The sequence below is a fragment of the Microtus ochrogaster genome, linkage group LG4 (genome assembly GCF_000317375.1).
Source record: "Microtus ochrogaster isolate Prairie Vole_2 linkage group LG4, MicOch1.0, whole genome shotgun sequence".
Classification (NCBI taxonomy): domain Eukaryota; kingdom Metazoa; phylum Chordata; class Mammalia; order Rodentia; family Cricetidae; genus Microtus; species Microtus ochrogaster.
The window spans coordinates 30,922,064-30,938,105 of NC_022030.1; the positions used below are offsets into that span (position 1 = coordinate 30,922,064).

At 40.5% G+C, this 16,042-nt stretch overlaps 1 protein-coding gene and 1 long non-coding RNA gene across 4 annotated transcripts in view; one reads left to right on the top strand and one right to left on the bottom strand.

The window, feature by feature from the left end:
- LOC106144180 overlaps positions 1–2,618 on the bottom strand; it is a 4,846-nt gene extending 2,228 nt beyond the window's left edge. Inside the window, exons 1-2 of the long non-coding RNA XR_001229261.1 lie at positions 2,520–2,618; positions 1,967–2,070 (exon numbers count right to left, since the gene is read on the bottom strand). This is a non-coding gene — a long non-coding RNA (uncharacterized LOC106144180). The remainder of the gene's footprint in view (positions 1–1,966; positions 2,071–2,519) is intronic.
- Positions 1–9,153, top strand: part of Gin1 (gypsy retrotransposon integrase 1) — a 25,739-nt gene extending 16,586 nt beyond the window's left edge. For all 3 annotated transcript variants that reach the window (XM_005361344.3, XM_026786076.1, XM_026786077.1), the window contains 2 exons: positions 488–770; positions 8,484–9,153. In XM_005361344.3, coding sequence (XP_005361401.1) covers positions 488–770; positions 8,484–8,758 — 558 coding nt within the window. In that variant the 3' untranslated portion in view covers positions 8,759–9,153. The remainder of the gene's footprint in view (positions 1–487; positions 771–8,483) is intronic.
- The last annotated feature ends 6,889 nt before the right edge of the window (positions 9,154–16,042 follow it).

Genomic DNA, 16,042 nt, shown 5'->3' on the forward strand with positions numbered 1-16,042 from the left:
GAGGCTACAGATGTGTGTTACTATGAGGCTACAGATGTGTGTTACTGGGAGGCTACAGATGTGTGTTACTGGGAGGCTACAGATGTGTGTTACTGTGTCCAGTGGGTGCACAGAATCTAAACTCAGGTCCTAACGAGTTCAGGCTTTTATCACTGAATATCTTTCCCAACCCTAAGAAGTCTGCTTGTAAGCTATGAAATTCTGAGACTGCCAGGAAAGCTATGGCTTTGGAGAGACTGGGAAGGCCTGGTTTCTGTATCCTTGTAAGCAGCTGTGAAGCTTCGCACTCTGTCCTTTTACTAGTGCATGTTCTCAGAGCCAGTCAGCCTGATTACCATCTGTTGAGGAGAGAGATGCTGACTTCAATAAAGAACTAATTAGGGTTCAGTCCTTCCTTTCATTCACAGCTCGCAAATCCCCACTGCCATAGTCTTATTAGCCTGTGCATTTAAACTTAAGTCCTGTCATGATGGTCTTTCATTTACAGGTGGAGAAAAACAATTTGGATGAACCAAACAAAACCAAGCGTGTTAAAAAGAAACCAAAGCAGTTAAATCCTTTTCACTTAAAAGTGGGTCATGAAGTTTTAAGACAAAGGAAGAACTGGTGGAAAGATGGCCGTTTCCAGTCTGAATGGGTTGGTCCTTGTGTCATAGACTATATTACAGAAGGTGGATGTGCTGTCCTGAGAGATAACACTGGGACCAGGCTTAAAAGGCCTATCAAAATGTCCCACCTTAGACCTTACGTGAGAGAGTCCGCTGAGCACGGTAAGTGTCTGTAGCTCCTCTAGTGTGCTATCTTTTCTGCAAAAAGAGACTGGAATTTCAAACAATCTTTTCTTTTTTGGTTAAATTGCTTCCTTCTCCAAATTTTATAGTATTTGATAGAGTTTTAGTTTTTCCTAGTAATCTGATTAGAGTGTACTTTTACTAACATTTTTTTAACTTTTTTGATGAAAATTGATTTTTTTCATACAATATATTTTGATTGCCTTTTCCCATTCTCCAACTCCTCCCAGATCCTCCCCACCTTCCCACCGACCCAAATCCATTCTTTCTCTTTCTTATTAGAAAATAAGCAGGCATATAGTAGTAGTAGTAGTTTATAACAAACAAACAGGATTTTTGTTTGGACTTCTATTAACTTTTCATAATTGCTGTGAAAAATGCTGAACCTGTTTCAAAAAAGGAAAGATTCCATCTACAGTTTTGTATAATATTCTGCTACTTTTGCCTTATTTTTATGTGAAAAAACAGCAGCTATGATTATTTACTGCCAAAGACAAACATATTGTCCAGAATCTAATTGTGAGATAAATAAGGGAACTTTATTTCCTTTAATGTGGCTTCATAATTGGGTCATAGGTTGGAATGAGTAAGGGTGTAGGATGTGAAATATTCAAAATGCTATCAGACCATAGAATTATGGCATTCCCATAATTATATGCATTTAATTATAAATATGATTAAATATAATTATAATTATTATATTCTATTATAATTATAGGAGTGTTATAATGCCCAAGACTATGCCAACAGGCATGCCTTTATAGGGCTTGAATGATTTTTTTTTTTTTTTTTTTTTTTGGTTTTTCGAGACAGGGTTTCTCTGTGGCTTTGGAGCCTGTCCTGGAACTAGCTCTGTGGATCAGGCTGGTCTCGAACTCACAGAGATCCGCCTGCCTCTGCCTCCCGAATGCTGGGATTAAAGATGTGCGCCACCACCACCCAGTTTTGAATGATATTTTGACATGGTTTTCAGATTAAGTCCCCATACTTCTTCAATGTTGTGAGGAGCGCAGTTCCTTCCTGCCTGACTAGCTTACACCGAAATAATCACACAGAAATTGTATTAATTAAATTACTGTCTGGCCCATTAGCTCTAGCCTCTTAATGGCTAACTCTCATGTCTTGATTTAACCCCTTTCTAATAATCTGTCTATCACCACGAGGTCGTGGCTTACCGGGAAAGATTCAGCATGTCTGACCTGGCGGCTCTATGGCGGCTCTCTCTGACTCTCTTTCTTCCTCCCAGAATTCAGTTCTGTCTGCTCCAGCTTTGTAAATGCTGCCCTACCAAAAGGTCAAGGCAGTTTCTTTATTCAACCAATGAGAGCAACACATAGAAGAATCTCCTACACCATTTCAAGATTATTTTATTTCTTTCTACTGTATTTGCTCCTTGAACTTCTGAGGTAGATAAATGAGAGGATGTTATTTGCTTCTTATTTTATAACTATGCATTTTCTGTAAAGAGCATAGTACTTCGCAACATTTTCATGCAATGCATATCATTGCTCATTTTGTTCAATGAATAAATATTATATAAACAGAAGAAAATGATGTATTAATATTATTTGAATGCAAGTTACATCTGATGGTGATGTAATTTATTTTTTAAATATCAAAACAAGCTACTCACTAGACACAAATAAATAACAAGCAATAAGCAATAACCTGAATTCCTTTGTTGAGATATGAAGGCCTTATGGGGCTCTTCAGTATAGTAGTTCTTACCCATTTCTGGACTCCAGCACTTTGTTAATAGCTCTTGGTACTTTTCTTTCTTGTGATGGAACCAGTTGCTCTAGTCAGAAGCTTAGCTCAGATTGTTCTGACTCCAAGCACGTGGTAATTTCATCCTCCCTATAAGAGGGCAGTACATTCATTCTGTGTGTCTTCTCACGTCAGAGCTGTTTATAGACTCTCCCTTTTACACACTAAGTGGGGGAAAAGGGATTGTATGAGTTCTTTAATCCCACCAAGATTCCTCCTTCCCCTTCAGAATGTATTTCCTTCTCATGATAATCTTCATTCATACGAGGTTTGCTTATAAAATGTTGCTGCATCAAGATCTTATGCAGCATTCTTCAGTTTTCTCTTATCAGAGACATTCAGAATGGAAGTCAGCTAATTTCCATCCGAGTATGTCAGAAACAAGCAGAGAAGACAGCTGTCGACATAGAAGCAATATGCTTCTCGCTGTGTGTTTAAGCTGTCTGGAATGTTTCTTCTAGTAATATAAGAAAAGTGTAGTGTTACTATTGGTGTGAACACACACATTTGAAGTTTGTAAGTGGATTTATTTTCAAGTTTCCTACCAACCATGCTCTGAACTAGTTCTTCAATAGTGTTTGGTGCTTTGTGTGTGTGTGTGTGTGTGTGTGTGTGTGTGTGGTTTCATTGGCAGAAATACAAAGGAAATTTGGTGTATTTCATCTTTTTCCTCAGCAACATGCATTTCCCTAAATACCTTTCCCTCAGCAGCTGACCCTGAAGAGTCCCCAAAGTGAATTTAATGAAAACAGTCTCTTTAGCCATCAAACATTTTTATTTGACATAAAGTTAAAAACCCAATATCCCAAAGGAGTTGAAGTGTCTGTTTTATCTGTCATGTTACTCTGTACTGCTGTTGACTTCTTGGCTGTGTTAGAGTCACAGTCTAAAACAGGTGGACTTATATTGCCAAGTTCCCGTCGTTCTTATCTGGAATGTAACACCGAGCTAACACATTCAGTACTGGGTTAGAAGTATTTGCCGTTGCTATTTTTAGCAGGCCTGTTTGCTCTTTTGTCTGATTTGATGCTGAGCACTTTTAAGCTCCTTATTTTGATAAGAATTTTTTAAAAATATACTAGTGTCCCTTTGTAATCATAATCTCATTTTAAAGGGATAATTTTGGTGCTGACCTGCTGTCCCATCCAACACAGTCTGGCTCTTAATTTATTTGCTTGATTGATAATGGATTTGGGTCTACTTCACCAAAGATTTAGTTGCATTCTTTAAAAATAAAAAAGAGCGTATTTATGAAATAATTTTTCACTACCAAGTTTCATCTTGCTGCCATTACAATTTGCAGCAGACTTAGTGCTTCAAATATTATTGCCATAAACTTACGTACTTTAGAATTCCTACATGGGTATTAGTGGGCTGTTCTGAGTCATTGGCAGAGTCCTGTTTCTAGAGTATCTAGAAGAGAATGGATTTCCTTGTCCTTTCTAGGTTCTAGCTCCGTGGTCTCAACCTCCCTAATGCGGCCACCCTTTAATACAGTCCCTTATGTTGTGCTGACGTCAACCATAAAATTATTTTGTTGCTACTTCATAACTAGTGTTTCTGCTGTTATGAATTGTAATCTAAATATCTGGTGAGCAGCGTATCTGATATGCAACCCCTGTGGCCCCCAAAGGGATCACAACAGACAAGCTGAGAGCCACTGTTCTAGCTGCTTCCTTATCCTGGTCCTTCTCTTCTGTTCCCAAAGCCAGTAATGCCTCATATCCCACTTATGTCCCTCTTCTTCTCCATTTGAGAGCCTTTGTCCTTCAACCTGCCCAAATATTTTTAAGATCATATCAGAGGCAGCTTTAATTTCATGACTACCCAAATTCCTTCATGCCATGTAAAGCTACATATCCACTGGTTACAGAGATTAATGGGTATACGAGACTATTATTGTGTTGATGACAGTGAACAGTCTCAATAAAACAATGTGTCGTAATGCCATAGTGTCCTAATGCTTTATGGCACTAAACCCATGATCTCCACATTATTAGTATTATGGTTTCCTTATAGCTAGCTACATACTCTCCAGATCCAGAGCCCATCCAGTTCATTACTGGTAGCCACTATTGATATTATAACAATAATAATATAGTATCAAATTACAGTTGTCTTATCATGGAAAGGATATATTAGAAGTGCAATATGGTATAAGTTTGAAAATTTAGTTATTTTGACACCTCACATAAGAATAAGAAAGCTAACTCAATGAGAAACCTAATTTACCTGAATCATTTGTGATCATTAAATGTAGGTTCCCTCTTAAAAATTTAAATACCTATTTCCTGATATTAAATTTTTTATTCCTTGAAACCACGTAAGAGAAAGTTTGTAAAAACGTCTTGAAAATGTCTAAGTTCCAAAAAAACTGGAGACATTATTCAGCCTTTTCAAAGTTGAAGTTACTATCTCTGTTAAATGTGTTTTCATCATGATCACAACTGAGTCAATAGAATGAGAAAAGAAAACTGTGTAATACAGCATATTTTGTATAATGTACCTTGGTAGAAAACTCCTTTAATACGGTGTTTGTCCCTTCCTTAAAAGTACGAATGTTGACATTCTTTTCTATATCCTTTCCTCGGGATTCTTGTGTATCCATGCCAGTATTGTCCAATGACACAAAGTTTACATGACATGTAGTTTTAAATTTTCTAGTAGCACATTTTGAATAGAAAAAGATGAACATGGTGTTCATTTAACAATATATGGAAACTATTGGATCTGCATATTTGGGAGGTCCTAAAAGAGTCTGTCTCTTGATAATCTATTTTGAATCACATTTGAACTGGGTCCAGTTAGACTGTAGTTAGAATTGAAACATATTTGGTCCTTATGGATGAATGAGGTTTTTTTTCACTATATGAACTGGCCTGGACATTTTCACAGTAATTCTTATAAGTATGATCCATACTCTGCATGGTTTTGTTATAATAAGATACTTTAAGAGCCATCATTTGTGGAAAGGAAAAATGCATGTGTTTGTATAGCATGCATACATAATAAGTACATACAAAGATATTTACATGTATATGTACATATACATCTCTCTGTGTATGTGTGTTTGTGTGTGTGTAATATTCCCTCTTAATAATAGGTGATGTTGGTAAGATTTTTTTCCCCAAGGCCAAGTAACTGAAATGTAAGCCTAAATGTAATCCCTGAGCACAGATTCAAAAAATCAGCTTCTGAGAGCTTTGCATCTAGATACATTTTCTTCACTGATAATGTTTTCTTTACTGAGCATAGTTTTCTAAAATAAGCCAACTTAGAATACTGTGGAGTTGGCTGTTTGTCTAGGGTTACAATAAACTAACCTACTCACTTATATGAAAAAAATTACAGAAAACCTCCTTCGTCAACCATCTCTGAAAAACTCATTGTAAATTTTCTAGGTGTTGTGGTATCTGCCATCAGCTATGATCTTGCTTAATAGACCTTAGATGCTATGGTGTCTTCATCAATATGACATCACCTAACATACCTTAGGTACTATGATGTCTGCCATCAGTGCTGATGCCATCTAACATATAGACATTGAACTTACAAAATTCCTCATGAATATTTTAAACTCAACAACACTTTCTCTCATACCTAGCCTTTTAATTGAGCTTATGAAGTATCTGACCTTTTGTATTAAGCATAATTCAGTAAGTAAGCTTCCATGTTAATTTTCTAATAATAGTCTCCCTTTTAAGTTCATTGACCCTTGTTCATCTTCCTGATGCTCTTGGTGAAAACAGTCATCATCAGCTGAATGATTTGTAGTTGGTCTTCCAAAGTTGCTCCTTTTGTGCATCAGTTCTCCCACCCAGCATGCAGCTCATCATTCTCTTGCCCCTGTGTACTTTCATTCCCCCACAAATAATTTATCTTCTGAATTTTATTTTAAGTCTAAACACCACATACTCTTTCATGAGAAATAGTAAACTGTAATACTTTGCATAATAATGAACTAAATGACTGTCTAAGCCCAAGCCTATAGAGGGTATGAGGCCCTTGTGCACATAAGTAAGTACAAAGGAAAACAGGACAATTAAACCCTCATGCTTGTCTCTTCAAAGGAACGAGGTGTTTACCTGTTTTCCACCCAGAATGCTGGAAATGGATGTAGTTTATTACCTGGTGATGTTTTGCTATCTGTAGTGCCAGGCTTCACCCGAATCCACCAGACTATTATGTTTGTTTTTCCCAGACTTTCCCTCACTACATTTTGAGCATTGCCTCTCAGTCAATACAACTCATCTTTATGAGCAATGTCACTTTTTACAAGAGATGTTAGTTGTGCTTTACAACAGCCTAGGTAACTTTTGTTAATCTTCATGCCAGACCAATCCTGACTCCTGCAGGCTATTTGACTTACCTCAGTAATTCTCCCTAGACTCTTATCTTGATTGTTTCTGAGTCAACAGTACCCATCCTTATGTAAGAAACCATATCTACTTTATAAAAAGTTTCAATGTAAACATGTCTTAAACTTTGTTGTTCACATGGGATTGAGTTAACTAATTATCAGGAAACTTCTTTCTAAATATGTGCTATACCTTAAATATGGTTAAAATAAAATGCCTGGTGTTAGCCTGTAGAACTTTGAACCAGGCTAAGTCATGCTAGATCAGATTTCCTTCTTGCCTCTCTTAGATCATATCTCTGTTTTACAGAGACTCCCACATAAGCCGATTTCTGCCACCTGTTTAATGTGTGGATTTCTAAGAGTTACTAAAGTTCATAAATTTTAAGTTTTTAAATGTATGAACTTCTAGAGAGGGTTCATTTTTCCAAACAAACTACCAATTCTGGTGTGATGCCCACTGATCTCTGATCTAAATGGGCAATTAGTCTTCTTCCTACACTTAGACTGGAGGGTTCTATAAACCATTAAAATCTTTAGGAGAATCCGTTCATGTTTGGGAGACAATCCAGAAAAAGAATGCATTAATTCTAATTAATGCTGACATTAACCAGCTATGGTAGATGAGTTCCTTTTGTAATGAATTAGAATATCAGACCTGAAAGAATCTTTTTTTTCTATTGTATTCTTTATATTGAAGGAGGTTGCTGTTTTATTATTAGTTTAACAACTTATTTTAAATGTGTTTTTCAGGGAGTTAATGAATATTTTCCTATAGTATAACAAAATACTGACAAGGAAAAGTTCCCTGTTTAGTGTAAATGAAGTAGATCTTAGATTAGGTAGATCTTGAACATTTCTGAGGTTTTTGCTATCAGATTCAACTTAAATAAAAGGTTAGCTGCTTCATTGGAGCTTGCCTTCCACACATTCCTGCCACATGAGTCAGATTTGGGCTACTTTATCTTCATCTAGTTTATAGCTTTATATTATAACTCATTAATGTAATTGTACTACTGTGAATTCTGTACAAATTGGAAGGCATCTGAAATTAGAAATATAAGAGTTTAGCAATTCAGTTGGCTAAATACCCTTATTAATTCAGACAAATATGCTTTGTATATGCATATTAAGGATATCATTATCAAAATTATAGTTACATAATTTTGTTTCAACCTGTATCACTCCTGCTCTTTGTCCTATACAGATCATGTGCACCAAGGACCACTCAAGGAAATAGGAAGCTTTGGTCCTACGTTCTTTATATGTGACTAGTGTGTGTGTGTGTGTGTGTGTGTGTGTGTATGTGTGTGTGTGTGTGTGTGTGTGTTTGTATACATAATTTTGTTTGCTTTTGTGTATGTTTAATGTGTAAGAAGTTTGGTTTGGGAGGGGAGGTTGGTTTTTTGTTGTTTGGTTTGGTTTGGGTTTTTGAGACAGTTTTTTGTTTTTGTTTTTTTTAACATTCATAACTTTTTATTACTTTGAGTTTTGTTCCTCACTTAATGCTTAACTTTAAAATGATGTTTGCCTTCAATTCTAAGATTAAATGTTGATCTCTCTTTCAGACAGTCTTTATCTCTTACAAGGTTCAGTAGTAGCAGATCACGACTACGTTGGATTACCTGAAATCCCAGTTGGACCATACCAGGCAAATATTTTGGTAGAAGATGCAACTATTGGTGTAGCTGATAATGAGTTATTGGCATCAAGCAAGGATCATGAACTCTTGGAATACAGAAATTCCAAAATCTCTGCATTGGTAGAGGATAACAGTTCTCTTGATAAACAGACTTTCAGTTTGCTGGATTCTTCGACCCAAGTTCTTGAGTACTTAAGTTAGTAAATACCAAAATTTAATTTAAAATGCTTGTTTAGAATGTGTATAGTCCTTGGTTGTAAGCACTTTATCTATTAAAATAGACTGTATAGAAGAAATTTCTTAGTACAATATTATTAATTATATTCTGAAGGCTTATTTTAAACATATGTAAAGTTGTAGCACATTTGAATACAAAAAAATATATGTAATAGAAATATACATTGCTTAGAATTCAGGAATCTCTCAGACAACAGACAAAATCCATTTGCTTCTTTGGAAATAAATTCAAGGAGAAAATTCTCAAACCTTTTTCTAATATTGGTACTGCACTTTCTGTTCTCGTTTTTTTCAGAAATATCTCCCTCTTTGAAGTAAATTTAAACAACTTTTGGCTTAGTTAATAAATAGTGAGTGAAACATTTTTTCCTGTGACATTAGAACTTTTTAATTTGCATTTATAGATTTCCTTTGGTGTGGTATGGTTGTGTGTATGTCTGTGTGTGTGTGCGTGCTTGTGTTTCTAATGTGGCTTTGTGCATGTGAGTACAGTGCCTGTAAGGTCTAGAAGAAGGTGACAGACACTCTGAAGCTGAAGTTACAGAGGGTTATGAGCCAGCCAGTGTGAGTACTGGGAACCAAACTTGGATCTGCTGTGTCAGCAGGTTAGATACATTGTAGCCAAAAGGCAAGTGACTGTCAGGGAGAGAATTAAGTCTCTGACATCATAGTACAGACCAAAGAAAATTGCTGATAGAATTCTAGAAAGAAACTGTAAAAGGGGAAAAAAAAAAAAGGTGTGAGTATAGTACCCTTTTCCTGCTCTCCTCAGCAGAACACAGTCCATGAAGGGCTCCTCCTGCAGTGCCTCCATGGAAAATGAAGTGCTCGTGTCCTTTCTCATCTCAGTGAAGTCACTGTCCTCTGTTTCTTTTAGAGATCATCTAACTTGAAATTGGCCTATTTTAGTCATTCTATTTAAAGAGGCGTGTTAGCATTCAGAGTCATTTCTGAGGCGCAGATTCTGAACAGCTAAAAATAAAGTTTTCCTTTCCTAAGTAATCTCTCATCAGATTTTTGTTATGTGCGTGTGAGTCATATCAGGCTACATTGTTCTTCATGCAAATTATCCCCTAATCTTAGTGGCATAAAACAATAAAGCTTTCTCTTGGCCACCCACATGTCCTTCTTGGTTGTCAGTGACTGACTGCAGTTTCATCTTCAAACATGTAGAGCGACGGAGCTTAGTTCCTGAAAGGGCACTGTGCGTCACGTCAGCGGGAGGGTGGCGTGTTGACCTGAGCACTAGATCGAAGGGGATTTATCAAGACATTGTGCTCATCACTACCGTAGTTAATGTCGTTTTCTGCTTGTGGCTACAGAATTTCTTTTGTTTTGAAATTGATGATAATTTTGACTGTGTGACTATATAAAAATTCAATGAATTTTCCCATCTACAAGGGTATTTCGGGTTTATTGCCTTTGCCTACTGTTCATTTTTTTCCCCCAGGAAGACACCTTGGAACAGACCCCTGTGAGCAACCTTCTGAGGTTATTATCAGATAAACCACCCACAGACTCTGGTTAGACTAGTGAACGGCTTTCCCTGCTGAAATAGTTGAGAAATATGTAGACACCAACATAAGACGATGAGAATTAAATGTTATACAGCCAAGGCTGCAGAATAATCACCAATTGCTGACCCCTCCCCCACCAAAACAAGCCTGGAATATAAAATGTGCCTGGAAAAGAATTCCAAACAGTTGTCTGAAAGAAGTTCAAATATTCTACATGTAAGCATAGACAACTAAAAAACAAATATGAAACAATACATGGAAAAAGGAATGAACAGTTTAACAAAAAGAAGCTGTGATGGTATTAATTATATTCCAGACACAGTCTAGAATCACCTGGGAAGGACATTTAAATGAGGGATTGTCTAGATTAGTGTGGCCTGTAGGCATGTCTGGGAAAGACTGTCTTCATTGTATTGTTTGAAATGGGTATGTACACTCACTCTGTGTGGTACTGTCTCCTAGTTGTGAGGGAGGCTAATCTGTTGACAGTGATCTCTGCTGGGATAAATGGAGGGTTACCCTTAGGGAGAAAAGGCCTAAGGAATGTTCTGCTCCTAAGAAGCAACAACAACAGAGCAGCTATTACACTCTCCTTGCTGAAGATCCATGTATTTAGTGTTGGCAGGACTCTTGCATCTGGATATTGGTTTTCTCTCAGGAGAGGTGAGGAGTTGTTTGAGACATGTCAGAATCTTATCATATCAAAAGTGAAAAATCAGTATGCATATGCGTGAACCCTACTTATATTAAATGTAAAAATACCCTGACCTAATCAAGTTCTCAGAACCCAAAGATAGAGCCAGGCCATGGTGGCACTCGCCTTTAATCCCAGCATTTGGGAGGCAGAGGCTGGTGGGTCTACAGCGCTAGTTGTGGGTCAGCTAGGGCAGTTACACAGATAAACCCTGTCTCAACAAACAAAGAAGACAGCTAATTAAATCACCAAGACAAGAGGAACTTATCAAAGTGTACTGCATCAATATGGTAAGCAGCATGACATAGGTTATTTATTGGGGTTCCGTACAGGAGCAGAGATGACTCAAAAGATCATCGCCAAAGCCCTCCCAAACATGGAGTGCAAGTGATAAAATCCCCAGAGCTCTCTGCATGACCTCTAGGCAGCTAGACAGATTGCAGTGTCTCCTCTTGGTAGCTAGGTTGATTGACTTGTCGCCTCTCCCAGCAGCTGCTTACTGTATCCATATATCCTTGGCAAGGGGTCCCCATGAACGCTCTCACTTTGATTCTTTTCATCCATGTGAAGCCCGTTCAGTTCCCTAGTCTTTCCTTGTGGGAATGTTTCAATTCAGAGCGAAACAATCCTCGTGGGACAATTACCAGCATGCATGCTAATTAAGCCAATTCAGAGAATGAGTCCTTTAATAATGGCCAGGCCAAGAATAGGGTATTGCCTTCAAAATCTCTTTTGATGCCAGAGCTCAGAGGCACTGGTGGTTTTAAAGATAAACCCCACGATTACATCAGTGTTGGGAGAGGAGGGTTACATCAGTGAGGGAGTCAGAGGAGCCTTGTAACATCTGTCTTTCCACAGAGCTATGTGAATTTTCTTGTTTGATGATGGATGTGGGGGTGCACAGCATGCACTGTGGGTGCTGCCACCCCCGGGCTGGTAATCTTGGGTGGTACAAGAAAGCAGATCAATAAACAGCAATCCTCCCTGAGCGCAGCGTTTGCTCCTGCTTCTAGGTTCCTGCCCTGTTGACGTTTATGTCCTGACTTCCTTGGATGATGAACTGTGCTGGAAAAGTGTAAGGCAAAGAAACACTTCCTTACCCAAGTTGCTGATAGTCCTGCTGTTTCATCAGAGAGAAAAAAAAAAAAAACCCTAAAACAAATACCTATGTGTTTGGTTGGAAGTGTCACCTCAGCTGCTGACACCCCTATATCCAAAGAGTCTGCAGTGTTTGGGTTGGGGCTTCACCCCAGTCCCTGACACCCATTTTGGAATGTTTGGGTGGAAAATTCCATTTCAAGCCCCCCTCCCCTTGGGAGTTGCCCCAATCCAGACTCCACCTCCGAGAAAGTCTGCCAAAAGGTGACCCCTTCCAAGAGAGGGTCAAGACCACTCCCACAGGCTATTTAAACTGCTCCCCGGAGAATGAACATGTGGTCTTCTGTTCTTCCTTTCCCCTCTCCATGTTTTCCTGAGGGTCACCCAGAAGCGCTGACACCCATTAAACCTAGGCTTTTTTTTTTAAATTCAGTTTGATTTTGTCTGATTATCAAGCCGTATAAACTTTACACTATGCATTTATGGTTAAATTTTAGAGTTTTATTTTTGTAGTTATTCATTAGTTTGGGTGGAAAGAGTGAAAGGTGGGGAGAGGGAGAGAGTGTATCAGAGAAGAATTTTGTGCAATTGTTTGTCCACTTTTATATGAGTTCTGGATATTGAACTCAGGTCATCGGACTTACATAACAAGTATTTTTCCCACTGAGCCATCTTACCTTCCCAGTTAAGTGATCATTGATGGTTTCCAAGAATATGAGATGCTGAAAGTAGTCTTCAGTAAATTATCTTGGGGGAATTATCTACATATAACACTACTGCTATATAATATAATAAAATAAAATAATTCAAGTCAGAGTAAATTAAAGACTTACGTGTAACATCAAAAGCTACCAGAAGCAAATTAGGGCACAGTCAACTAGGAACTACTGGCCCCACCTGGACCTGAATCAGTGGTGGACACAGATGGCAGCGGCCCCCACCCCCCTCCACCCCACCCCTGCAACCGACTTTTGGGTCTGCAGGAGTCACAATCAACAGGAGCCATCATACCAAGTGCTGCCCGAGATCTCCAGGCTCCAGCACCAAAGAGAGGAAAAGCTCTCCATGCCATTCCTATGACTGGGGCAGGCAGTACTCAACCAAGTACCATCTGTGACCCAACCAAAAGCCCTAGCACTGGGCAGTTTGGCACCACTGTGGTGAGAGAGCGCAGGGTAGGGATATGGACAGAGGAAGAGGTGGAGTGGTTTGTGGGCGATGGAGAGAGGCGGGTCTGAAAAGCTGAGGTTGATGAGGAAAGGGCTGACATGAATGGTCTGCTGGCCACCCAAGTACAGTGTGATGTCGGGGCTTGGCTATGACCAAGGGTCAGTTCTTAATGCTGCAGGGCCCTGGAACAGTCGAGGAGGCCTGTGTTGATGTCTGTGGCTCCTGTCATGCCTAGGAACTGTGAGGGGTCTACTGTCTAGGCTGCCACCTAGGGTCATGTTGCTGTCATGGGGACCATACCAATCTGGGTGGCCTACAGAGACACCCAGGGACATGTTGAGAACCTGGCCCAGGCTGCTGCTGAGGACCATGTCTGGGTCTGTGGTACCTATCTTAATGAGGTCTTTGTTGATGTCCTTAGCCCGTGGGCTGCCATCTGGGGCCATGTTGGTATCCAAAAGCCATACTGTTGCGTGGTCATGCTGATCTGGGTGGTCTGTGCTTCCCCTGGGACCATGGTGACATCCGAGTTAAGGCTGCTATCTAGCACCATGTCTGATTCCATGGTTCTATCACAACCAGGGTCTATATTGATTGACGTCTGCAGCCCAGGTTGCCACCCAAGGCCACATAGATGCCCAGGTTCCGGGCCACAATCTGTGTCCATGAGGGCATCCGAGGGCTGTACCACAAATTCTAGTTAGTCTCAATAATAATAACCCAGAGTTTTAGAGATATAGTTTTAGAGATATAGAGGTTAATGCTGAAGATCAGAGAAGCAGAGAGGCCAGTCACTAGATAGTTCTTTTACCTCTACCAATGCTTATACTGCAGGGGCAATCTTGTCCTCAGACTGTATCTCCCGACTCCATCTGTGTCCACCAAATCTCAGACTACAGCTGTCTCCACCAAACCCCAGACTACAACTGTCTCCCCCAAACCTCAGATTGCCTTGAGCTCCTCATCTCCTTCCACCTTATATTACTTTCTCCACCCAGCCATATCACTCCTATCTCCATCTCCCTAGTGCTGGGAATAAAAGCGTGTGATCCTAAATCCTGAGATCACACTTGGGTGAGCTCTGTTTTATTTTAGATAGATTTAATCTTGTGTACCAGGGTGGTCTTGAACTAACAGAGAGCCCTCTGGCTCTGTCTCGCAAGTCCTGGGATTAAAGGTATGAGCCACCACTCCTTGGCCTCTGGTAGCTTAGCTCTGCATTCTGATCTTCAGCTAAGCTTTATTTGTTAAAACATAAACTATCACTACAGAGGGCCATGCAGCCACCAGAGACATTCTGATCTGAGTGGCCTGTGCTGTTACCTGGAGTTGGCCAGGGTTGCTGCAGAGAGCCATGTCTGGGTCCATCGCCCTACAGCAGTCAGGGTCTGAGTTGATGTCCGGAGCTCCTAATGTCACCAAGGGCCATGTGAATGACCAATATCTGGTTGGCCACCTCAGACCATGTCAGTGTCTGAGGACTGTGCCCTGTTAGGGGCCACGCTGATCTAGGAGGCTGGTGCCATGGAGACATTCAGACACAGGCCTAAGGCCATGCAGAGGTCAGGGTCTTTTGTGGTGTCTGTGACTCTGCAGATATCTGGGTTCTCACCAGCCACCCAGAACCATGTTGCTACCAGGGGGACATGCTGCCGCCGGGGGTGTGCTAATCTGAGGGCTATGTCTGGGTTCGGGGTTCATGGTCCTTCTAACCCTGGGGTCTGTGGTGATGTCCTTGGTTCTTGTTAGCTCGGGGTCATTAGAAACATGCTGTGCTAAACTGTCCCTGCTCTTCACTGACCCCCCCCCCTCAGTGACTGGTCCTGCCCCTTGCTGGACACTGCAGCAGACAAGCTGATAGTACTCCTTGGAGAGAGCTTGTCCCCCATCCCTTGCACTCAGGAAAAATGGTCCCACTCCTCACCATAGATTTGCACCTCACCTGCGAAGAACACTAGAGCTGACCCTGTTGTTGGGGATGCAGGTGAGCCAGCCCTGAGGGCATGAGAGCAACAGAGTTGACTCTGACCCGTGTGGTGGTATGGATGAGGGAAAGATGCTCGCCTCCTCTTACCCCTGCCACTGGTGGTAGGTGAGAGAGCTGGCACTAGAGTCACAAAAAAAAACAAAAACAAAAAAAACAACTATCCCTGCCCCACACCACCTGCAACACACAGGAGAGCCGGCCCTACACCCTGCCTGGACAGCACACTAGACCTGACCCTGTTTATCAGGGGTGCCAGTTAGCTAGCCCAGAGAACTAGAGCAGGAGAGCTGAGCCCACTCCCGCTCTTAAGGTCTCTCTGCAGCCATCAGGAAAGAGGACCCCATACCTTGCCTGAGCAAAACAGTGACGCTTGTTCTGGTGATATGAGTGAAGGGGGCCTGAGATCTGTAGAACTGGCCCTGCTCCTTGCTGCAGGCTGCATTTGGTAAGCCAGCCAAGGCAGTACTGGAAAGTTCCCCAGGGTAGTGATGATGAGGGAAAGCTAGTGAGCTGGCCAACCCCCTTACCACCCAGGCCCAGAACCAGAACTATGAGTTAGCAGACCCCCAAAATCCACCAAATCTATGACCTGCTGGAGCGTGTAAAGGAGATGAACCTATAGATCCAAAACAGCAGGATCTCAATGACACAGGACAGTAATATGATATCCAAGAACAGCCCCAATGAGAGCCTATTATTGGAGGTATAGCAGAAACCAGAGGCCTTGAGTCAGATCAATGATTCTTGGCAATGAACACTTACAAGTAAATATGAACAGACTA